Source organism: Canis aureus, chromosome 23 (genome assembly GCF_053574225.1).
Source record: "Canis aureus isolate CA01 chromosome 23, VMU_Caureus_v.1.0, whole genome shotgun sequence".
NCBI classification, from domain to species: domain Eukaryota; kingdom Metazoa; phylum Chordata; class Mammalia; order Carnivora; family Canidae; genus Canis; species Canis aureus.
The window spans coordinates 51,810-74,729 of record NC_135633.1 but is presented as its reverse complement, the minus strand read 5'-3'; the positions used below and the strand labels follow the sequence as shown (position 1 = coordinate 74,729).

General features: G+C 60.3%; 2 protein-coding genes across 3 annotated transcripts; one reads left to right on the top strand and one right to left on the bottom strand.

Moving 5' to 3' along the window:
* Nucleotides 1-10,240: 10,240 nt before the first annotated feature.
* LOC144294466 (USP6 N-terminal-like protein) lies at nt 10,241-14,947 on the bottom strand. Of its 2 annotated transcripts, XM_077866103.1 has the most exons (6): nt 14,850-14,947; nt 13,971-14,090; nt 12,920-12,985; nt 12,303-12,402; nt 11,878-12,032; nt 10,241-11,589 (listed from the first exon to the last, which is right to left on the bottom strand). In XM_077866103.1, the coding sequence occupies exons 3-6, from the start codon at nt 12,971-12,973 to the stop codon at nt 11,194-11,196; spliced, it is 705 nt and encodes a 234-aa protein (XP_077722229.1). In that variant the 5' UTR covers nt 12,974-12,985; nt 13,971-14,090; nt 14,850-14,947; the 3' UTR covers nt 10,241-11,193. The 2 variants fall into 2 exon arrangements, with proteins under 2 accessions (XP_077722229.1, XP_077722230.1); XM_077866104.1 differs by lacking the exon at nt 14,850-14,947 and having other exon boundaries at nt 11,880-12,032; nt 13,971-14,212.
* Nucleotides 14,948-18,697: 3,750 nt separating this feature from the next.
* LOC144295554 (protein arginine N-methyltransferase 2-like) lies at nt 18,698-22,377 on the top strand. Its single transcript, XM_077867889.1, has 4 exons — nt 18,698-18,934; nt 19,750-19,886; nt 21,189-21,360; nt 21,829-22,377. The coding sequence occupies exons 1-4, from the start codon at nt 18,698-18,700 to the stop codon at nt 21,859-21,861; spliced, it is 579 nt and encodes a 192-aa protein (XP_077724015.1). The 3' UTR covers nt 21,862-22,377.
* Nucleotides 22,378-22,920: the final 543 nt, after the last annotated feature.

The following is a 22,920-nucleotide window of genomic DNA, read 5'->3' as shown; positions in this document are numbered from 1 at the left end:
AAAGAACCCACACTGCAGTTCACTGAAAAATGAATGTGGCAGGAAAACATTTAAACCTTCAGGGCACCTGCTTTGGGATGTTTCATCATTAAGGGCAGGGAGAGAGGAGGATTCAGCGGTTTGAGTGAGGAGCAGGGAGGGGATTGCCCAGAATGCTAGGCAGCCTAAATCCTGCAGGCACAGGCAAGTATCAGGCTGCACTCATTTAACAGAGTAAACTATTGAGCACCTACCATGCACTTGTACTGTTCTAAGTGATGAGGATGTAAGCAGTGAAGACCACAGACAAACATTCCAGCCTTTGTGGGGGTCACATCACTCAGATGCATTAACCGACCATCACTAGTGAGTGGGGAAGCGGATGTGGCCAAAGCGCGGACATTGGCGTTTACTTAACAGCTGGGGTTCAGTTGTATCTCTTCCAGCTTACATTCTGACAACTTGTTGACAATTGTGGGTGACTTTTACAGTGTCCCTGATCTTCAAATCAGTATGTTCTCAGCCTTGATAGGAACAACCAACCGCCAGCCAGATCGCAACCAATCCGTGGGCTGCAGCATCACTGATGAGAGCAACAGTTCTCAGTGAACCTTGGTGAGATGAAGGAAAGAAAAGTCCCAGGCTCTGAAACGCCTAGAAGCTCCCATGGAGTAAATAACTCTATTTTTCAAGAAGCTCCCATTGTAAAAGAACTGCCCAGAGATCCAGCCACCGCTCTGTGCTTTCATCTTCATAGGAAATGAAACTTGTTCAAGTTATGCTTTTACGTTTGCAGGAAACAGCTGCAGTGAATCTAAGTTTATGGCAGGAACAATCCAAGTCACAAGATGGTAGAAAACTTTATTAAGACTTATTATGTGAAGCAGATACATGCATTTTTTTCTCTTAATTAAACTTGAAATTTTAAAAACTCTCATGAGATTCTAAGGTGCTTTGGTTTGAGGACCGCAGTTCTAAAACCCTTTAACGGAATCCAAATAATTAAGATAAAAGAATTTAGGCAAGTTCTTATCACATTAAACAGTTCTTAAAATACACTTTTGCATCGTAAAGACATAATTTCAGAATTTTGAAGAAATGATGGGGAAAAAATACAATATAAAATGTAATGGTCTTTTCTGACCACCCAATTTTCACCTTGTTTTCTAGGTACTTCCACTTCATTATAATTCTCTGCCTGGCACTCATTTGACACAATCTGAGGTTCTTTGTTCCGTTCTCCTTCCTAGAAAACAAGCGCCCAGGGGCTGAGACTTGACTGTTCATCCCTGAGCCTCCAGCACGCAAGAGTGTGTGGTACAGAGAAGGTCCTCAAACAATATTTATTAAATAATGATGGCTGAGAAGCAGTTCTTTATATAGTTGTTCATATGAATCAAGAGACACTCTTTTCTTGATGTAACATTTATAATGGGTTTCTTTTTTTTAAAGATTTCATTTATTTGGGAGAGAGACAGAGCGGGTGGGCGAGAGAGGATGGGCAGTGGGGAGGGGCCAGGGAGGGGGAGAAGCAGCCCAACAAGGGGCGCGATCCCTGGATCCCTGACCCCAGGATCATGCCCCAGCTGAGGACAGATGCTTAACTGACTGAGCCTCCCAGGCGCCCCTATAACGGGTTCTATGCGACATTCTTAATTTAACGGCCACATAACAGTCCATCACTGGAAATGCCAGAATAACTTCCTCAACTACCCCATTGGTGAGCGCCCCGGTTGGCTTTGGCCGCGAAGGCGCTCCGGGGCACCCTTGGGGCCTTCCTCCCCATGGGGCTGGGGCAGGGCTGGGTCAGGGCCAGGCCTAGGAGGGGCTCGGGGAGCTTGGGGGCGCGGGGGGGGGGGCGCTTGGGGGCACCGGGGCGCTGGGGGGCGCTCGGGGGCGCGGGGGGCGCTCGGGGGCGTGGGGGGCGCAGGGGACGCTCGGGGGCGCGGGGGGCCCTCGGGGGGCATGGGGGGCGCTCGGGGGCGCTCGGGGGCTCGGGGGACTCGGGGTGCGCTCTGGGGCGCTCGGGGGCGCGGGGGGCGCAGGGGACGCTCCGAGGCGCGGGCGGCGCGGGGAACGCTCGGGGGCGCGGGGGGAGCTCGGGGGACGCTCGGGGGCCCTCGGGGGGCTCAGGGGCTCGGGGGGCGCTTGGGGGCGCGGGGGGCGCGGGGGGCGCTCGGGGGGTGGGGGGCGCGGGGGGCGCTCGGGGGGCTCGGGGGGCGCTCGGGGGCGCTCGGGGGCGCGGGGGGTGCAGGGGGCGCTCTGGGGCGCGGGGGGCGCGGGGAGCGCTCGGGAGGCTCCGGTGGCCCTCGGGGGCGCTCGGGGGCGCAGGGGGTGCTCCGGGGCACAGGGGGTGCTCGGGGGAGTCGGGGAACGCTCGGGGGCGCGGGGGGCGCTGGGGGGTGCAGGGGGCGCTCGGGGGCGCGGGGGGCGCGGGGGACACGGGGGGCGCTCCGGGGTGCGGGGGGCGCTTGGGGGACGCTTGGGGGACGCTCGGGGGTGCGGGGGGCGCAGGGGGCGCTCGGGGGCGCGGTGGACGCTCGGGGGCGCTCGGGGGCACTCGGGGGCCTACCTCCCGGTGGGGCTGGGGCGGGGCTGGGGCAGGGCTGGGGCGGGGCCAGGCCTAGGCGGGGCTCGGGGGTGCTGGGGGGCGCGGGGGGGGGGGGGGGCGCTGCGCAGGGTCTTGCCCCCGGCGGACGGTGCTCGCGCTCTCCCAGTGCCCTCCATCTGCGCGGGGCCAGGCTTCCTGGTGTCCCCCACGGGTCCTCCCTCGGCCCCCGGGACTTAGAGCCAGGCCCTAGGGCTGCTTCGGGTCAGAACCCAAACTGGGTCCAGGGATGAGGCCGCGGCCTGGGGACGCCCATCCTGCCCCCATGGTGGGGGCCGCCCCCGGGCTGAGCGGGGATCAGCGTGAGGATGGGCGTGAGGCTTAGCCTCTGGCTCCTCCTGCGGATGCTGAGGATCTGCTGGGCTCCCGGCGCCTCCCACTGTCTCGGGCTCCCCTCTTGGCCTCTCATTGGACGGCACCATTTGCAAACGGGTAGGCTGACCAGCACGCTGGGGCTCACTAGACCCCATTATTTCAAGAGAGGAGACAGGCCTTTAGGGCGAAGCCAGGGTTGGGGTGAGGGTGAGGGTGAGGGTTAGGGTTACTGGTTATAGTTAGTGTTAGGGTGAGGGTTATAGTTGGAACTAGGGTTAGGTATATTATTAGGGACTAGGGGTTACTGTTTTGGTTTCCGGTTACTGATAGGTCTAGTTAGGCTAGGTTAGGTTTAAGATTAGGGTTAGGGGGGACGCCATGGTGGCTCAGCAATTGAGCATCTGCCTTTGGCCCAGGTCATGATCCTGGAGACCCAGGATCAAGTCCCACATCAGGCTCCCTGCATGGAGCCTGCTTCTCCCTCTGCCTGTGTCTCTGCCTCCCTCTCTCTCTCTGTGTCTCTCATGAGTAAATAAATAAAATCTTAAAAAAATAAAGATTATGTTTAGGGTTATTGTCTATATACAAGTAGAGATTGGATCTGGTCATGTGCTTGGCACTGGGGCTCCCAGTATCTTCAATGGGTTAGTTTTAAGCCTTATAGTTATGTTTTGGGTTAGGGTTTGTGCCGGGCATCCATCCATTCAGAGGCCTCTCCAGAGAATCAAACTCCAGGGTTCTGCGGAGTTGAGAATAGCCATGGCAGGCATCTCCTGAGCTGGGATAAGGACGGGATTTGTGGCTCTAAATACTTTTTATTTGGATTTTCAATTTCCTTTCTGTTTTTATCTCACTGTGCGCACCCGTTCTATCAATACTAATAATTGTTATTTTAAAGTTTTAATTGAATCCCCGTTTGTTAACACAGTATAATATAGTTTCATGTGTACGACATAGTTTCAACCCTTGGCTACAACACCTGGTACAGGTCACAGGTGCCCTCCGCTATCCCCATCCCCTGATTCCCCATCCCCCCACACACACACACACACACCTTCCTCTGGTATTTATTACTTTATTCTCTATGGTTAAGAGTGTGTTTCTTGGTTTGCTTCTTTCATCTCCCCCCCCTCTGCCCTTTGCCAGTTTGTTTGGTTTCTTAAAATCCACACGTGAACGCAATCGTATGGTATCTGTCTTTCTCTGACTGACTTAGTTCATATAGCGTAAGTCCTTTCCGGTTCTCCCACGTCGTTGTCAATGGCTTCATTCCATCCCTTCTGATGCCCAAGTGACGTCGCAGTGACTGTATTTCCCCCATCGTCTGTGCCCACTCATCTGTCGGTGGACGCCTGGGCTGTGTCCGCCGTTCGGCTGCTGTTGATGACGCTGCTACAGACACTGGGCTGCGCGTCCCCCTTCGAATCTGTACTTCTGTATCCTCGGGGCAAGTACCTCGCTCTGCAATTTAGAATCATAGGGTAGCTCTGTTTTAACTTCTTGAGGCCCCCCCACACTGTTTCCCACAGTGGCTGCACCTGTTCTCATTCCCACCAGGAGTGTAAGGGGGCTCCCCCTTCTCCCCAGCCTCACCAACACCTGTTGTTTCTCGTGTTGTTAATTTTAGCCATTCTGACGGCTGTCAGGTGACATCTCATTGTGGTTTGGGTCTGCATTTCCCTGGTGATGGGTGATGCTGAGTGACTTTCTGTGTCTGGTGGCCATCTGGATGTCCTGTCAGAGACAATGTCCATTCATGTTTTCTGCCCATTTTCAGTTGGTAATTTGTGTTTAGGATGCTGAGATTTATATTTGCTTTATATAGTTTGGACACTAACTCTTTATCGGATGTGTCGTTTACAAATATCTCCTCTCATTTTGTACGTTGCCTTTTAGCTTTGGTTGTTTCCTCCACTGTGCGGAACCTTTTCAACTTGATGAAGTCCCAATAGTTTATTTTTGCTTTTGTTTCCCTCACCTCAGAGGCGTGTCTAGAAAGAAGATCCAATGGCCAATGTCAAAGATGTTGCTGCCTATCTTTTTCTTCTTTTTATGGTTTTAGGTCTCACATTTAGGTCTTTCATCCATTTTGAATTTATTTTTTGCATACATGGTGTAAGAAAGTGGTCCTGTTTCATTCTTCTGCACGTGGCTGCCTAGTTTTCCCAACCCCGTTTGTTGAAGAGACTGTCTTTTTGCCGTTGGATATTCTTTCCTGCTTTGTTGAAGATTAATTGATCATAGAGTCACAGGTGTGTGTCTTGTTCCGGTTTTCCATTCTGTTCTATTGATCTAAGGCTCTCCTTGTGCCCGCACCATACTCTTTGGATCACTAGAGCTCTGTGATATAACTTGAAATCTGGAACCCAAGCTTTGGTTTTTTTCAACACTGCTTTGGCTATTTTCAATCTTCCGTGTTTTGTTGTTGTTGTTGTTGTTAAATATTTTATTTATTTATTCATGAGAATACACAGAGAAGAGGGAGAGAGGCAGAGACATAGGCAGAGAGAGAAACAGGCTCCACACTGGGAGCCTGACGTGGGACTTGATCCTGAGTCTCCAGGATCACGCCCTGGGCTGAAGGTGGCGCTAAACCGCTGACACCCCCCCCCCCCCCCCTCCGCAGGCAGCCCATCTTCCGTGGTTCTATACAAATTTTAGGATCATTTGTTCCAGCTCTGTGAAAAATATTATTGCTATGTTGATGAGGATCGCATTAAATGTGTAGATTGCTTTGAGTACTATATAGCCTTTTAAACAACAGGGCAGCCTGGGGGACTCAGTGGTCTAGTGCCGCCTTCGGCCCAGGGCCTGATCCTGGAGACCCGGGGTCAAGTCCCACGTCAGGCTCCCTGCATGGAGCCTGCTTCTCCCTCTGCCTGTGTCTCTACCTCTCTGTCTCTCTGTTTCTCATGAATAAATAAATGAAATCTTTAAAAAATATAAACAATATTTGTTCTTCCAATCCATGAGCATGAAATGACTTTCTATTTATTTGTGTCATCTTCAATTTCTTTCATCAGTGTTTTATAGGATTTACAGTGCAGAGCATTCACCTCTTTGGTTAGGCTTAATCCTACGTATCTTACTGTTTTTGGTGCTAGTATACATGGGATTGAGTCCTCAATAACTCTTCCTGCTGCCTCATTACTGTTGCATAGAAATGAAACAGATTTCTGCAAGTTCACTTTGTGTGTTTTACTGAATTTAACAGTTTTAGCAGTTTTTTGATGGATATTTTTGGGTTTTCTATACAGAAAATCATTCATCATCAAATAGTGAAAGCTTGACCTCTTCCTAGCTGATTTGGATGCCTTTTATTTCTTTTTGTTGTCTGATTGCTGTGGCTAGGACTTCCGGGCTGTGTTGAGTCAGAGTGATGAGGGCGGACATCCCTGTCTTGGCCCTGGCTGTAGAGGAAATGTTCTTGGTGTTTCCCTATTGAGGATGATATTCTGGGTTTCTCATCTAAGGTTTTTATTATGTTGCAATACATCCTCTCTAAACTTAATCTGTTGAGGGTTTTCACCATGACTGGATATTGTGTTTTGTCAGTGCTTTTCCTGCATCTGTTGAAATGGTCACTTCGTTCTTATTCTTTCCTTTACTAATGTGGTGTATCGCAGTGATTGATCTGTTAATATGGAACCACCTTGGCAACCCAGGAATAACTCCCACTTGATCATGGTGAATAATTTACTTAATGTATTGTTGGATTCACTGTGCTAGTTTTTTATTGAGAGTTTTTGATCTCTGTTAATCAGGAATATTGGCCTTTAGTTCTCTCTCTCTCTCTCTCTCTCTCTCTGTAGTGGGGTCTTTATCTGGTTTTGGTATCAGGGTAATGCTGGCCTCATAGAATGAATTTGAAAGTTTTCCTTTCTTTTTTTTTTGGGGGGGGGGTGGGGTGGGGCGAGAGGATACTTTGAGAAGAATGGATATTAATTCTTCTTTAGATGTCTGGAGGAATTGCCCCGGGAAGGCCATCTGGTCCTGGACTTTGTTTGTTGGGAGATTTTTATTGCTGAATCAATTTCTTTGCTGGTTATCTGTCTGTTCAAGTTTCTTATTTCTTCCCTTTTCATTTTTGCTATGTTATATATTTCTAGGAATTGATCTATTTCTTCCAGTTTTTCTAAGTTGTTGGAATATAATTTTTCTCTTATAATCATTTGTTTTTCTGTGGTGTTGGTTGTTATTTCTCTTCTCTCATTTGTGATTTTATTTGGGTCCTTTCTCATCTTTTATTTCTTTTTTAAAAAATATTTTATTTATTTATTCATGAGAGACACACACAGAGAGAGACAGAGGTATAGGCAGGAGGAAAATCAGGCTCCATGCGGGGAGCCTGATGTGGGACTCGATCCCCCAGGACCCCGGAATCCTGACCTGAGCCAAAGCAGACGCTCAACCACTGAGCCACCCAGGTGCCTTGCTGATTCATTCCTTTGCTAGTTATGGGTCTGTTCACATTTTCTATTTCTTCCTATTTCAGTTTTGTTCATTTGCACATTTCTAGGGATTTGTCCATTTCTTCCAGGTCTCCTAGTTTGTTGGCATATAATTTTTCAGAGTATTCCCTTATAATTGTCTTATTTTTCTGGTGTTGATTGTGATCTCTCTTCTCTCATTTGTGATTTTATTTATTTAGGTCTTTTCTCTTTTCTTGTTGATGAGGCTGGCTAGGGATTGATCCATTTTATTAATTATTTTGAAGAACCAGCTCTTAGTTTCGTTATTCCATTCTACTGTTTTATTGTTTCTGTATTGTCTATTTCTGCTCTCATCTTTATTATTTCCCTTCTGCTGCCGGCTTTAGGCTTTGTTTGCTGTTCCTTTTCCAGCTCCTTTAGGTGTAGGGTTAGGTTGTGTATTGGAGACATCTTGTTTCTTGATGTAGGCCTGTATCGTTATGTACGTCCCTCTTAGGACTGCCTTTGCTGCATCCCAGAGGTTTGGAGAAACATATTTTCATTTTCATTTGTTTCTATTTTTTTCAATTTCCTCTTTAATTTCCTAGTTGCTCCATTCAATCTCTAGTAAGATGTTCATAATCTCCACGTATTTTTGGTCTGTCCAAATTTTTTCTTGCCGTTGACTTCGAGTTTCATAGTGTCGTGGTCTGAAAATGTACATGGTATGATCTCAATCTTCTTTTACCTGTTGAGGGCTGATTTGTGGCCCATGATGTGATCTGTTCTGGAGAATGTCCCATGTGCACTTGAAAGGAATGTGTATTCTGCTGCTTTAGGAGGAAATGTTCTGACTATATCTGTTGAGTCCCTCTGGTCCAATGTGTCAAGGTCATTGTTCCCCTGTTGATTTTCTGCATATATGATCTATCCATTGCCGTAAGTGGGTGTTAAAACCCCCTGTCAATGTATTATTATCAGTGAGTTTCTGTATGTTTGCTGTTACCTGGTTTCTATATTTAGGTACTTCCATGTTGGCAGCATAAATATTTACAATTGTTTGATCTTCTTGATGGAGAGTCTTCTTAATTATGAAATAATGCCCTTCTTCATCCCTTCTTATAGTATTGGTTCTTTTTTTTATTTAAAGATTTTATTTATTTATTCATGAGAGATACACAGAGAGAAGCAGAGGCAGAAACAGGCAGAGGGAGAAGCAGGCTCCCCAAGGGAAGGCTGATGTGGGACCCGATCCTGGGACCCCAGGATCACATCCTGAGCTGAAGGCAGATGCTCAACCACTGAGCCACCAGGTGTCCCCAGTGTTTGGTTTCAAATCTAGTTTATCTGATAGAAGTCTTCCAGCTTTCTTTTGATATCCATTAGCATGATAGATGATTTTCCATCCCCTGGCTTTCAATCTTCTGGTGTCTATAGGTCTAAGGTGAGCGTCTTGTAGGCAGCATATACATGGCTCTGTTTTTTTGTTTTTTAAGATTTTATTTATGAGAGAGAGAGAGAGAGAGAGAATGAGAGAGGCAGAAACCTAGGCAGAGAGAGAAGCAGGCTCCCCAACAGGAGCCCGATATGGGACTCGATCCCAGACTCCAGGATCACACCCTGAGGCATTGGCTTGGATGCAGGGTGGAGGCTGAAGGAGAATGAGGAAGAACAAACTAGGGGGGAAACCAGAAGCTGACGGAGAGGAGGACAGATGTCCCTATCCGGAGCCCTCGCAGGGCCCGGGTGTCCTTTCCCAGGAGGGGCCCCCCTCTGTAGGGTGCTTCCCGCCGCCCCGTGCTCCCCGTCGCACCCGCAGGCACATCCCCAGGCCTCCAGCGCCTCTGCAGCCATGGTCTGGAGCGTCCTCCGTGTGTCCTACCGGGGACCCCAGCGTCGTGTCTGTAACCATCCGGCAGCTGTCTGACAACGATCGGGGGATTCTGACATTTGTTGGGTTTGGGGTGTGTGTGTGCCTGTCGCCGTGCCGCGATCTGATCCTTGGGCTGCGTCATCCTGACGCCGAAACGGTTGAAACACCATCATTTCTGGTGCTGGCGCTGGGCGGCTAGCTGGGTTCTCCTGGCCGACCCGGGCTCCCTCGTGCCGTGCGTCCCGCCGGAGGGTCAGCTGAGCTGGAAGGTCCGGCTCGGCCACATTCCCGTGGGTGGCAGTGGGTCCCCGCCGAGCGCCGGCCGCTTTTCTTCTCCCCGACGCCTCTCCAGCGGGGAGCCAGACCTCGGGGCCGCCGTGGGGGAGCTCCTGAGGAGCCGGCTGCCCATGGGGGGAGCCCTGGGGCTGCCTGTGTGTGGGAGTCGGGGTGGGGACGGGGCTGGGGTCCCTCGGTCCCCTGCGCTGCCTGCCCCCAGGCCGAGCCCCACGCTCACCCAGACCCTACTCTCTAGGGCATGCAGGGTGCCCTCCACACTCTGGTGTGAGAGATCCAGCAGCACCGGCTGTGCACGCTGAGCCCGCCCGGTGAGGGTGGCCCAGGTGTGAGAGCTGCAAGGGCCTGCTGTCCTGACGTCCCCTCCGGGGCCACGCTGACCGCCCCGTGGGCCCTCTGTGCCCCAGGGAGGGGAGGAAGCGCCCCGGAGCCTGGGCAGCCCAGGCCCCCTGGACAGAGGGGGCACAGACCTCCCAGGGCGCTTAGCACAGACCCTGGTGACCTGAGGCTCCCTGGCTGTCACTCTGTCCCAGGCCCGTCCTGGCCGCGGGCACAGGCTGAGTCGCAGTAGAGTCTGTGGGGTCCTGACCCTGGCATCTGGCCGCCCCTGGAAGGCATGTGGGGAGGTCAGCTGTGTGTGCCTGGCAGCGCCCCTGCAGGGGCTGGTCGGGGCCTGGGCGGTGCCCCCTCCTCCTCTCTGGGGGTGTCTCCACACCCCGTGCACAGAGCTCCGGGAGATGCAGAAACGAGCCGGCCATGCATTTTCACACAACACTTTATTGAACTTGCAACAGCAAACGGGCTCAGAGCCGAGGGTGTGCACCTTCCCCTGGGAGACCTTCCTGTCCTTAGAGGAAAGCGGGAATCCCACAGGGGTGTGGGTGCTGGAGTCCCCCACCTGGGAGCCTGTGCGGACTCGACTCCGGGTGGGGGCGCGTGTCCTGAGGTTGGGGCGTTGAGAGGCGGTTCTGGGGACAGTAGGGCTGACATGGACCTGCGGCCCATGGGCTCCTGTGCTGGGTCCCCGCAAGGCAGCTGGACCCTGGCCTCGGGCCCCCTGGGGCCAGGTGACTGACTGCTGGAGCCCCAGCACGTGGAGGAGCCTGCCTCCTGGTGTGGGTGCAGGTGGGGTCCACGGGCCTGCCCCTACTGCCCTCCCTGGGGTGTCCCGGGATCCCCAGGGCTGCCCTAGGTCAGCGACCTGGATCTGTGGGGCACGCCCAGGGCCCAGGAGGCCACATCCAGCTGAGAAAAGGCTCGCTCAGCCCGGGGCCAGAACCCAGGCCTGGCCAGGGCCCTGGGGCGCTGGATCCCATTAGTCTTCGTGATGGGCCTGGGGTGGCTCGAGTCGCCCCTGCCCCCACAGAGCCCGGGGCCAGGCCAGCCCAGGTCCCTCTGAGTCAGGGGCTGGTGTCCTGTGAGGGGGGTGCCGCCCTCCAGGAGGGACAGTGAGACGAGGCAAGGCATGGTGACGGCGGGCAAGAGCCTCCGGGCCCCGCACTCACCACCATGCTCTGCCCCCAAGGCCCGCGAGCATCGAGCTGCCCCGTGGACGCAGAGGGCAGAGGGTCCCGGGCCTGTATGGGGCCTCGGGGCAGCGGGCTCAAGCCACCCTGGCTCTGCCTTGGCTGTGCCCGTCACTGCCCAGCGAGGGGCACAAGCTGCAGTGGCCGCGGGGCAGGAAGGGTGTCCTGGGCCCAACAGCGTCGTCCCTAGGGGGCTGGGGGGACACTGTGATGGGAGTCCCGGGGGTGCTCTAGGGCCTGGTCCGTCGCAGGGCATCTGGGGTGGCCCAGGCAGGTGCCGAATGGAAGGGGACCCCGTTTTTTGTCTTGAAGCCCACTATGTCTGGAGGCCGCCTGCCTGCACCGTCTTGATGCACTGGGACGGTGGGGAGTGAGCTCCATCGCTGGGGGGGGGGGGGGAGAGTTGGACAATGGCCTGGCCGGGAGGGGGTCCGGGCGGCTCAGGCTGGGTGGCTGGGCCCGGGGAGGCCGGCTCCTCCACCCTGGGCGGTGTCTCAGAGGCCGGAGAAGGGAGGAGAGGCCCGGGCGCGGGGGACACTCGCTCCAGGCCCAGGGGCCTCGTGGGGAACTCCTCAGGTCCCGCTGGAAAGAGGCCAACGGGGTCAGCGTCTCCAGCAGGCTGTGTGTCCCCCACTGGGGGCCCCGGGGGTCCTCACGGCTCCCGCGTGGCTCCCCGGCCTGACCCTGTGCTCAGCCCCCCACACTGGTGCCCAGGCCCTGCAGTGGGTGCCCGCCCACCCAGCCCTGGCCTGGGGTCCCCGAGGCTGGAGCAGAAGAGGAGAGCCCCAGAGATGAGGACGGGGGCCCCGGGGGCTCTGTCCCCTGTGGGCGGCCCCAGGCCGAGTCGGGAGGGGCCGGGGCCCTGAGCACACCTGGGGGGGACAGGTCCCACCGCATCCTCCGGAGCTGGGTCATGGAGGCCCGAAGGTGTCTGAGCACCGCCTCGTCCTCCAGGGCCCAGGGCTGGGCCAGAGAGTCCTGGAGGAACTCCCGGAGCCCTTCCAGGGGCAGCTTCAGGAGGCGCTCTGGGCGGTGGGCAAGAGTCAGACCCAGAGGGCCCCGCCCTGGGGCCCCCGGTGCCCCCAGGCCAGCGGCTGGGGTCCCGCTGTGCCCAGGAGCGCCGTGGGCAGTGCGCTGGCCGGGGAAGCCCCTGCCCACTGCTCCTCTCAGGGAGCCCCGCTGCACCCGCCTGCCCCGCCGTCCCCCCGCCCCAGGTCTGGGTGCTGCTCAGAGCACAGGGTCACCGCCCCTGCCCCCCCCCCCCGGCACCCCTGGGCTCCCAGGGGCTCACTTACTCCTGTGCACCTTGAGGATGGTGTAGGCCCTGGCCGTGAGCACCCTCTCCCCATCGAGTACGTAGGCATCCCACAGGTTCAGGGTGAGCGAGAAGGGGGTCTAGGGGACAGTGGGGTGGGAGGAGTGGCCTGAGCAGGGCCCCTGGGGGGCTGGGCTGGGGCTAGGCTAGGCCTGCCATATGCCCCCCCGCTGCCTCCGAAGAGGCCCCACAGCACCCCCCCCACCCGTGCGTGCCCTCCTCCCAGGGAGATCAGGGCTCCCGGCCGCTCCGGGCTCCCACCCCAGCCAGCACCTCCCGCACCCCTGGGGGCACAGACTCTCCCGCACTTGATGACACCACGCCTCGAGAGGACCCCAGGCTGGCCGCCTGATGGGCCGAGGGCCCGTCCACACCCCGGGCTGACCCGGCCTCACCCGGGGGAGCTGAGGCAGAGACGGCCCGCCCCCCGGAACCTCGTCCAGGGACCCTCTGGGCTTCTCCAGGACGGGCTGGGCTGCGAGCCTCAGCCTCAGGGCCCCGGTGTTGGGCCTGGCTAGTCTGGAGGGTGGGGCTGAGCTGGGCCCTCCCCGGGGGCAGGGGGCAGGTCCGGGAGCGGGGGTCCTGGGGGGGCCTCACCCGGCCGAGGAAGCACTGCAGGAACCACTTTGGGGTGTAGATGCCAGTGGACATCTGCTCCTTGTCCTGGCGGAAGGGCAGGAGGTGCTCAGACCCCACGCCGCGGCCCCTGGAGCCAGGTGGACGCGCTCCCCACAGCCCAGCCCAGCCCCGAGGGGGAGGAACGTGACCCCAACTCTGGGCACCTCGGAGGGCCGTGCCCCCCACCCCCTGCCCCGGGCTCCGGGGACGGGCCTTAGGAGCTCCCGCTCGCCATGTGCTTCCTCAGGTTGGGGAGAGCTCTTTGGAGGATGCGCCCTGATAAGCCTGGAACGTGAGGAGCTTCGGGAAGCCCGGGACGAAGCCTGAGAAGGCCTCAGGCCCCCACGGTCAGGGCCTCCTCCTGCACCAGGCGGGGTGGGGGGTGTCGGGGCAGGGGCCTCCCCCCACGCCCTGACCCCCGTGTGCCCACCGCCCTCGGAGCCCTGAATGGACCCGCTCTTCCCAGAGGGCAGGGCTGCCTCCTATGTGAGGGACGCGGGGCCCGGGGACCCTCGCCCTACAGAGACCCCGCGGGGCGTGGGTTGGGGGCTGAGGACCAGACCCAGCTGACCCAGCACCCTCTCTCCTGCAGGAGCCGCTGCAGGGACAGGCGGGTCCCCAGCCCCAAGGGGCAGCGGGTGCAGGCCACGGGGATGGTGATGGGCGTGCACGGCCCTCTGTGGGGCTTGGGAGTGAGGCTGAGGGCTTGCAGGGGGTTGAGACACTGCCCCCTGGGCCCCGTGTGGCCGGGCTGTGAGGGAGCCAGGGGAGCCTGGGGGGCAAGCAGGCAGCTGGGCGGGAGGTTGGGGGAGCAGCGGGAGTGCGAGCCTGGCCTGCAGACGGTGGGGCGGGTGGCCGTGGCTCCGGGACCCCGAGGCCACCGGGGAGGCGGGGCCCTTGCCCGTGGGGGGGCGTGCTGGGGGGTCCCCGCCTGCTCCCCCCCCCCCCCCCCCCCCCCCCCCCCCGTGCAGCAGCCTGCAGGGAGGCCCTCCTGACTCCCCTCCCGCCCGGCAGCCCGGGGGGCCCCTACCGTGCATGGCGTGCCTGTCGTCCACCATCAGCTGGGCCAGCGCCCAGAAGGTGTCCTCCTCTGGCGGAACATGAGGACAATGGCCGTGATCTCGCGCATGCCCTGGCAGTAGCCCACCTCCTGCAAGAGCCAGAGCCCCACGGAGGGCGAGCGCCCTGAGGCCCTCTGAACCCTCCCCACAGACGTCAGGCTCCCCCGGCTCCCTCACAGCCCGGGCTCCCAGAGGGGGCTCCCAGAGGGCAGGGGGGTCAGGTGAGGGCCACCCGGAGCAGCTCGGGCGCCAGCACACCAGGCCCTGCTACTGAGCCCTGCGGCCGCCGAGCCAGGGACCCCGTCCCTCAGACCAGCAGGAGGGGCCTCCGTGAGCTGTGCCAGGCTGCAGGGGACCCGCCAGGTCTGGAGACCCCCCGGAGGGCAGGTCGGGGGGGGGGGGGGGGGGGGGGGCCTGACTGTGGCCCCTGGCAGGTCCCACGAGGGGAGCTGGGCCAGGACACCCCGTGGGGCCGGGGAGCGTGTGAGCTGGGGTCCTCGGGGACCCTTCTGGAATGCGCCGTGGAAGGGGGCGGCCTCCTGCCCTTCAGGGGAGTGGGAGCCTTCCCCGCCCGGGTTCTCCTCGGTAGTGCCGTCTGTCAGGGTCCAGACCCGAGCTCTAGGACGGCCGCGGTGCACGCGGGGGCCCCGGCCAGCCCCGGCCCTCGGGCACGCAGGCCCTGCCTCCCCTGGGAGGTCTGCACCCCGCCCCCTGCCCGTCCCGGAGGAGAGAGACCCTCCCCGGCATCTCGGGGCGTGGCGCTGGGGCCCCGACTGTGAGTCCCGCTGGTCACCAGCACTCAGGACAAGGCCGCCCGCGGGGCAGGAGGCGGGGGCAGGGACACTCACGGTGTCGTACACCGAGTAGGGCCGCCAGCACGTGGAACAGGGTCGCTGCCTAGGAGGGGGGACAGTGGGGGGCTCTGCTCAGTCAGCCCCCGCCCCGCAGGCCCCGCGGCCCGCAGGGCCCCTCGGCGGGGGCCGATCTCTGGGGTCAGGTCTGCGCACGGGGACAGGCGGCGACCTCACACGTGCAGCGGCCGGGGGTTAAGTGCACCCTGGGGTGTCCGACGCCTCCGAGCGGCTCCCGCCGTGGGGTGTGCAGCTCCGGGCTCCCCCAGCACCGCCAGCGCCCGCGGCCCCCCCGCACGCCCCCTGGAGCCAGCGCTCCCCCTGCCCCGGTCCCCGCAGCCCCTGACCCCTCTCCTCCGCTGCCCTGGCCTGGCCCCGTGTCCCGGGAACGCCTCCAGCCCCACGTGGCCCCTGCCCCGAGCCCACATAGCCGGGGCGTCCGTGGCCCTGAGCGCACCCTCAGGCCTTCCCAGGTGTCCCTGGGCTGGACTCTGCGGGGGGACCCCGGGCCCCGCCCATCCCAGAGCATCTCGGGGCTCTAGGTCTGAGCCGCCGTGAGGAGAGCAGGGAACGTCCGTCATGCAGGTGTGACCCGGATACAGGCTGCGAACCCTTGGGGTCACTATCTGAGCACGGGGGGTACGGGGTACAGCCCCCTCAGCACTGCCAGGAGCCGCCCGATGCCCCCCGCACAGCGGCCTGAGTCTGCACCCCGGCTCCGCGGCCCCCAGCCTGGGCTGCTGGAGGCTGGCTCCCCCGGGCCGGGGGTCACAGGTCAGCCTGACCCGGCCGCGCTCTGAGGGCCGCGGGGGCCCCGGGGGGCAGCAGGTTCCCTGCAGGTAGGAGCACCAAGTTCTCGTGGGGAGACAGTCCAAGCGGCCCCCGGGAAGCCCAGCCACCCTTGCCTGGTGGCTCCCCAGCCTCGCCCTTGGCGCCCCTGCAGGTCACCCCTGGGGTCCCGGGCTCCCACACACCCTGCCAGCTGCACACAGACGTAGCTGCACCCTCTGCTCCACCCACCTGCACCCCCCTGTCGGGGGCTCCTTGTCTTCCCCCCTCCCCACGGCCCCTGGGGACTCTACGGGACACCCGGGCTTCTGACGGGAGCAGGCCGTCCAGAGAACCCCAAGGTGGCCGGGGAGGCTGAGCATGTCCCACAGGGGGCAGCTGCACCGGGGTCCTTGTGGGGGGCGGGGGTGGGACAGATAGTGTAGGGGTGGGGGTGTGGAGGTGTGGGGGATGGTGTGGGGGGTGATGTAGGGGGATGGCGTGGGGGCGGTGGTTGAGGGGATGGGGTGGGGGGCTGCGGACACAGGGCACCCTCTTCTCTAAGGTGCACACGGAGACGTCTACTGATACAGGCGACCCCAGTCTGGGGTTTGCTGTGACCCCTGCCCCTGCCCCTGGGGCCCCGTGTGCTCAGCGCAGGGCCTGCCTGGACCAGGGCGGCATCTAGGGGGCGTCATGCTACGTGTGCTCACCAACTGCAAATTGTCTAAGATAAAATGCCCAGAATTCAGAAGTACATAAAGCACCGAGGGTGGGTGTCACCCTGACCTGTCCGACCCTCGTCGGCTCCATGTGTCCCGGTCCAGCCGCGGCCATGCACCCTGGCCCCTAGGTCCCCTTCCTGCCCCCCACGCCCCCACCCCGGCCCCCTGCTCTTCACGGGGCCGCCCCTCACCCCCTTGGGGTTCAGCTCAGACAGTGACCCCTGGAGGCCCCGTCCTGGGGCCTCCCCATCCCCGAGACCCCGGGGGTGGGGGCATGGGGGTCATCCCCAGCACCCTACCATGTGGCAGTGTGTTGTTTGCTGCCGTTGCTCACCCCGGCCTCGGAGACCCCGTGTCCCCTGCACAGAAGCCCCCGGGCCTCTCCCGGGCCCCCGAACCCCACTGGCCCAGCAGCCTCACCCAACCCCGTAGCAGTCCCAGAACATGGTGTGACTGCGGAACGTGCGGTTGACGTCCAGGTCGATCTGCATGATGTCCGGGGAGGAGATCAGGGCCGCCTCCTCATTTCCTGCGGGGAGACCCCCGGAGGAGGAGCCGGCGTCAGGGACACAGACCCCGACCTGTCAGCAGCTGCCGTCCTGGGCAGGGAGCCCTGGGGCCACCATGGGAGTGTGTCCTGCAGGAACCTCCACCCTTCCCCTGGGAGGCCGGGGACGGCAGAAGTGCCCACTGTGCCCACGGGGCCTGCGTGAGGGCCTGTGCCCAGCTGTCATGGGCTGGGAGGGGACTGAGGGTCAGCCCGGGTGGGGAGGGGACTGAGGGTCAGCATTGGACAGGGAGGGGACATGGAGGATCAACCCGGGTGGGGAGGAGACATGGGGGGTCAGCCCGGGTGGGGAGGGGACACGGGGGTTCAGCCCGGGTGGGGAGGGCCATGGGGGGTCAGCCCTGGACAGGGAGGGGACATGGAGGATCAGCCTGGGTGGGGAGGGGACGCGGGAGTTCAGCCCGGTGGGGAGGGGACATGGAGGGTCAGCCCTGGGGAGGGAGGGGACCGAGGGTCCACGGGGAGTGGACGGGCCCCACCTGGTATTTCCCGGCATTCCTGGCCTTAACCTGGTCGACGTTCAGCAATCACAGCCACACCTGTCTCCGCACCTGGGGCGGGACCCCCTTGTAGACCCGGCGTCGCAGCTGCGGGGAGGAAGGCAGTGCTGGTGAGAGGGGCCCAGGGCGGCCCCTTGGAGCCCAGGGAGCGCGAGGCATCTAGAAGGTTCCGGCTTCGGCTCCAGGGTGTCTGCGGGAGGCTGGGTCTCCCTGGAGCTGGGCCCCGTCCCCCACGAGGAGCAGGGACCGTGGCCCCGACCTGACACTCCCCCACCGCCGACCCCAGGCTCCCAGCAGACTCTCCCCAGGCAGGGGGCTCCCCCGAGGACAGGGCAGGAGGACACTGAGGGCAGCCCCCCAGCCCCGTCAGGACGGAGAGCCCTTGGGGGCACCCAGCGCCCCACCTTCTCGCTGGGGAGGTAGTGGTCCCATCACTTGATCATTTTTATCCATTTGTCCGCGCACCGGGTCTCCTGGCGGAGTTTCTGGAAGAGGACAAGTGGGGGCCGCAGGTGAGGCTCCAGCCATGGGAGGTGGGCGCTCGGGCCATGTCCAGTCCCCCACGGGACCCGGAGGAGCCAGGAAGGCACAGGGCTCCCCGCGGACCGCGGCTCTGGGTCTGGGGTGCGTTCCCGGCAGCCCGTGCAGCGCTGGGACGGGGGACTGGGGAGACGCCCAGGGATGTCCTGGGAGACGGGGTGCAGACAGCTGGCCCCAGCCCCCCCCACACACATCCTGCTCGGGGCCCAGGACGGGCTCTCACCTTGGCCTCGCGGGGGCTGGGGCCAGGTAGCTCCTTGTCCCTGGAAGGCAAGAGACACAGAGCCCTGGGCCCCGGCCCCACAACCACCCCCCACCCCCGCCTGCACCCAGGGGCAGCGCTCGGCAGTGCAGGTGACGGCGGCAGGACGCCCAGTGCAGGGCGGGGGCTGCCCCGATCGGCCCGTGGCCTGCAGTCCTGCAGCTTCAGAGCATTTCTTACGGAGCCTCCTAGACAGGGCCGTGTGTGCACATCTCACCGTCCTCACCCTGCTTGTGCCGTGAGATGACCAAGTGTCTACACAGTGACCCGGCGCTCGGCTCCCACGGACCTCCTGTCCACGTGTCGGGAGGGGGCCGTGGTGACCGGAGCCACGACGGTGGGGTGGGCCAGGCAGCCTGCGTGGGAAGGGTGTTGGTGTGTTCAGGCCCCACGAGGAGGGCGTAGGTGTGCTCGCACATGGCGCACGCTCAGCGGGCCGCCCCAGGGACCCCCGGCCCTGCCTTGGGGCCCTCGTGCCGCACATGGTGGCGTGGAATTCCTGCTCACGCTGGAGACAAAGCGGGTGCGTGTGTCAGAACCTGAGCTGTTGGTTCACGCCTCTGAGCAACTCCTTTGACTTTTTCCCTAGATGTTTAGCGATTAAGGAGTTTTTTTCGAAGCCCAAGTACAACCACATTTTGAAGCCAGAAGACTGTCTGTCTGAACCGTGCACCATCCTGCAGCTGGACACGAGAACCGTGCAGATCACTGACCTGGAGGTGAGAGCCCCGGAGGCTAAGTGGGCGGCACACGTACCAGACTCTGTGCGAATAAACAGATTGAGGAACCTTGCCTTTGATTTTCCCTGAGTATTGTCTTTTTTATGCTCTGATTTTGTATTTTTACATTATTTTTTCACGGACCTCTTTAATATCATCAGTCATTTTTATATTTATGTTTAATATTTTCAGCATCTTGAGATTCTAATACATTATATCTAGTTTCTTCAAGGATATCAAGTTAAAAATTTTTTTTCTAAGTTGTGCTGCCGTGGATGACAAAATTCTTAATTCTTACTCTTACATTCCCCCTGTTGCCACGAGGTGGCGCGTGTGCATTCAGGAGGGTCTCATTTTAAGGGTGTGCTCGGAGGTGCAGAGCTTGGGAGCAGGTCCCTGGAACCCCCTGGAGCTCAGCCGGGAGCTAAGCTGTTGGCTCTGCACTTAGTTTCGCAGTATAGAGAGGCCCGGTTCTTTATGCCCAGAATCGAGAAGAAATAGGATTCCACTTAAATATGGGGCCAGAAAATGAGGCAAATGAGGCCCACGTTGCTTGAAACCTTTTCTGATTATCTGCAGCATGTGAATTTGTGCTGCCAGCTTTAGTAGTTCTTTCCCGAGGAGCAGGTTTGCTGTGTTTGGCGACACTAGCAAGTTGCATCCACAGTTACTGGACTAGACGTGGGGCCGGGCAGTGCAGCGGCATCTGAGCGGGGCTGGCGGGGACAGCTGCTAGTTCCTGCCCCGGAGCCCTCGCCGCCTGCTGTCACGCGCTCACGGGAGCCACGTCCCTTCCTTATCGTTTGCCTGAACAGACCATGAAAGGCGAGCTGCACTTTGAGATCAGGAAGGCCGGCACGCTGCATGGATTCACGGCCTGGTTCAGTGTCCGGTTCCAGAGCCTGGAGGAGGAGGAGCCGCAGCTGGTGCCAAGCACAGGCCCGTTTCACCCGTGAGTGTGCAGCACCCGCAGGGGCTCCGCTGCCCCGGGAGGAGCAGGTGCAGGTCCCCTGCCGCATTGCCGTCGGGGAGGCAGCAGCGTGTGCGGGCGGTGGGCGGGGGACCGGGACCGTGCCCCACCCGCCCCTGCCCTGGGCTGCCCTGCTTGCCCTCTGACCCCTGCATGAACGGGCGGAGCGCACTTTGCCTGCCTCAGTTGCCCTGGACGCTGCTTCAGCTTCCCATGGTCTAATACAAGCACAACCCATGGAATTGTAGGGGCTTTTAACTCCCCAAGACTTTCTTGAGGAAGGTCAGTGTTTCTTGAGACAATTTTTTTTTTAAAGATTTTATTTGAGGGAGAGAGTGGGCAAGAGAGCACATGAGCAGAGGGCGGGGGCGGGGGAGGGAGAGGCAGACGCCCCGCTGAGCAGGGAGCCCGTTGCGGGACTCGATCCCAGGCCCTGGGGTCATCCGTGAGCCGAAGGCAGACGCTCCCCCGACTGAGCCCCCAGCCGCCCCTGGGACACTTCTGTGCAGTAACATCTTGACGCTGCTCGCTGCTCGGGCGTGCCGGGCGCTGCGGTCTGCCTCGGAGCTGGACCTAGCAGCCCGGTGCAGCGCTGCCTTCATGGGGCCTCCGTGGGCCTGCGCGGTAGTGCCCGGGCCGGGGCGGGCAGCCGCGCTGCTCGGGTCAACACTGGCTGCAGCAGGGGTCCTCGGGGCCTTGTGTCCATCCGCACCACAGGAGCCAGGCTGTTGGCCGGAGCGTCCGTGGAGGTGGCGGGGCCAGGCCTTCGGCCACCCTTCCCGGTCCCGGCGCACAGATGCCAGCTGTCGCCAGTCGAGGGCAGGAACTCAGGCCCCGGGGTCGTGCGCCCACACACGGTGGGGTGGGGCAGGCAGGTGCCGAGCCCGGGCAGCGCTCTGGGACGTGGGGACAGGGGCCCTCACAGTGCCTGGGGCCGGAGGGACGTGAGGGCTGAGCGTGACCCCGAGGTCATGGAGCCGTGTCCTCAGAGCCTGCAGAACCCGGAGAGCGCGGAGCGTGACCGTTGGTCCCAGATGTCGCACTTGCCACACCCCCTCCAGCCCGACTCGCAGGGGCAGTGGCCTTCCTGCGCTGCGGAAACTAGAACTCGGCGTTGGCAGCCTAGGGACTGGGCAGGGACGCCCATGCTAGAGCCACGTGCTCGCTGGGCTGCGGCCCAGTCCCTGGCGCCCACAGAGGCCTCGTGTGGGCCTGGTGCGTCTGCCCCGCAGGGGAGCCTGGGGGTCCGCCCCACAGAGGTGACGCGTGCCTCGTGTCTTGCAGAACCACTCACTGGAAGCAGGTGCTGTTTATGATGGACGAGCCCGTGTCCGTGCTCTCGGGAGATGTGATCACAGGCTCGGTTGTGCTGCAGAGAAACCCCGTGTGGAGGAGGCACATGTCCGTGGCGCTCAGCTGGTCCGTCACTTCCACACAAGACCCCACATCGCAGAAAGTATGGCTCGTGCTGCAGGGCGGGTGCTGGGCGCTGGTGCTGGGAGACGGGTGTGGCGGTCGCGGTGCCACGGCCTCGGCCTCGCGCGCCTGCGCTGCTTTCTCACCCTCCTCACGGGAAGTGGGTGCTGTTATTGGTAGAACAGGAAACGGGGGCAGGAAGGTGAGTCTGAGGGCAGGGGCCCAGCCCAGGGCCACCCTTCCCGTGTCCAGGAGGCCCCGGTGGAGAGCGGGCCGGGCCGCCGTTCCCACACCTGGTGCAGGACGGCAGAGGGGACGCGACGGTTCTCCTCTGGTCTCCTACCTGTTTTGTGCCAATTTTATGTCAAAGTCTTAATGTTGGTCATTAAGAAAACTTCTCCTCCTGGAAGTCGCTCTTGGGTGCGATCCTGAGTCGTCATCAGGAGGTGCTGCGTGTGAGTCCCACTCAAGTGGTTTATTATGACTGATTTGCTTTGTCTGTTTTCAGGTTGGAGAGAAGGTCTTTCCCATCTGGAGATGATGGTGAAGTTGTGGGAGGCAGGTGCTGCAGGAACGAGCCCGGGCGGAGATGCGCTTGGATGTGAGCCCCCGTTCCTGTGGCCCGTGAGCTCCCCTGCCCGGCGGCGGGACACCCGTGTGCGTGTGCGCTCCCTTCCTCGGGGCCTCCACAGGCGCCGCGTGGGGCTCGGCTGGGACCCCTCACCCCTGTCACTGCCCGTGTCTGTGCTCTAGAAGTAGGCTGTGTCCCCAGGTGTCCACAGTCTGGCTCGTGGCCGAGTCGGTGGCACCGTGTCCCTAAGCTAGGTCTAGACCTCAACTCGTAGGGCACACGCGCATCAACCTCGTACTCCTGTGAAAGTGGCTGTTCACGCATCATGTGTCATGGTGTCCTTGCTGCCTGGGTCCCTCCCTGTCGTGTGAAGGTGGGCGCCCCAAAGCCGTGCAGGGCCTGGAGGTGGTGATGCATGTGACGGGACTCTGCATGGATAGTACAGTCGTAGAGATGTCTTCCACGTAAATTATGTGTTGGCGCATAGCACATACTCAATAAATGTTTTTAAAGAAATGAGTGTTGGCGTGTATCCCGTTTCCGTGCGCGTGTGCTGTGTCGGCAAGCGTGGGATCGTACCGCGTGTGCTGCTTTGTAGCCTTTCTCACCTGGTGTGAAGGAACGTCCCTGCCTGTAGGTCCAGGTCTACGTCTTTTGGTGTGTATTGTTTTGATTTTTAGTTGACTTTACATTGCAATATGAATGGTATACCCCAACCGCGTGAGTGACGGGTGTGCAGGTGTGCATCTCCTGTAACAAGCACTCGAGCGAGACCTCGGACGCAGTGACTCCGAGGGTGGTGCCCCCGGTGACGCGCAGCTTCCTGGGGCCGTTGGGGCACACAGGCCGCTTCTGGAGCCCGAAGCTTGTGCCGCCCACACTCCTGGGCTGAGGCTCCCGGTGGGGGGCCGTTAGGAGCAGGTGTTTGGGAGGTGCTTAGGCCTCAAGGGGGGCCCCCAGGACGGACTCGCGCCCTTCCGGGGGAGAGCCCCGCAGAAGGCAGCTGCCCGGGGACCGGGCCGGGTCTCC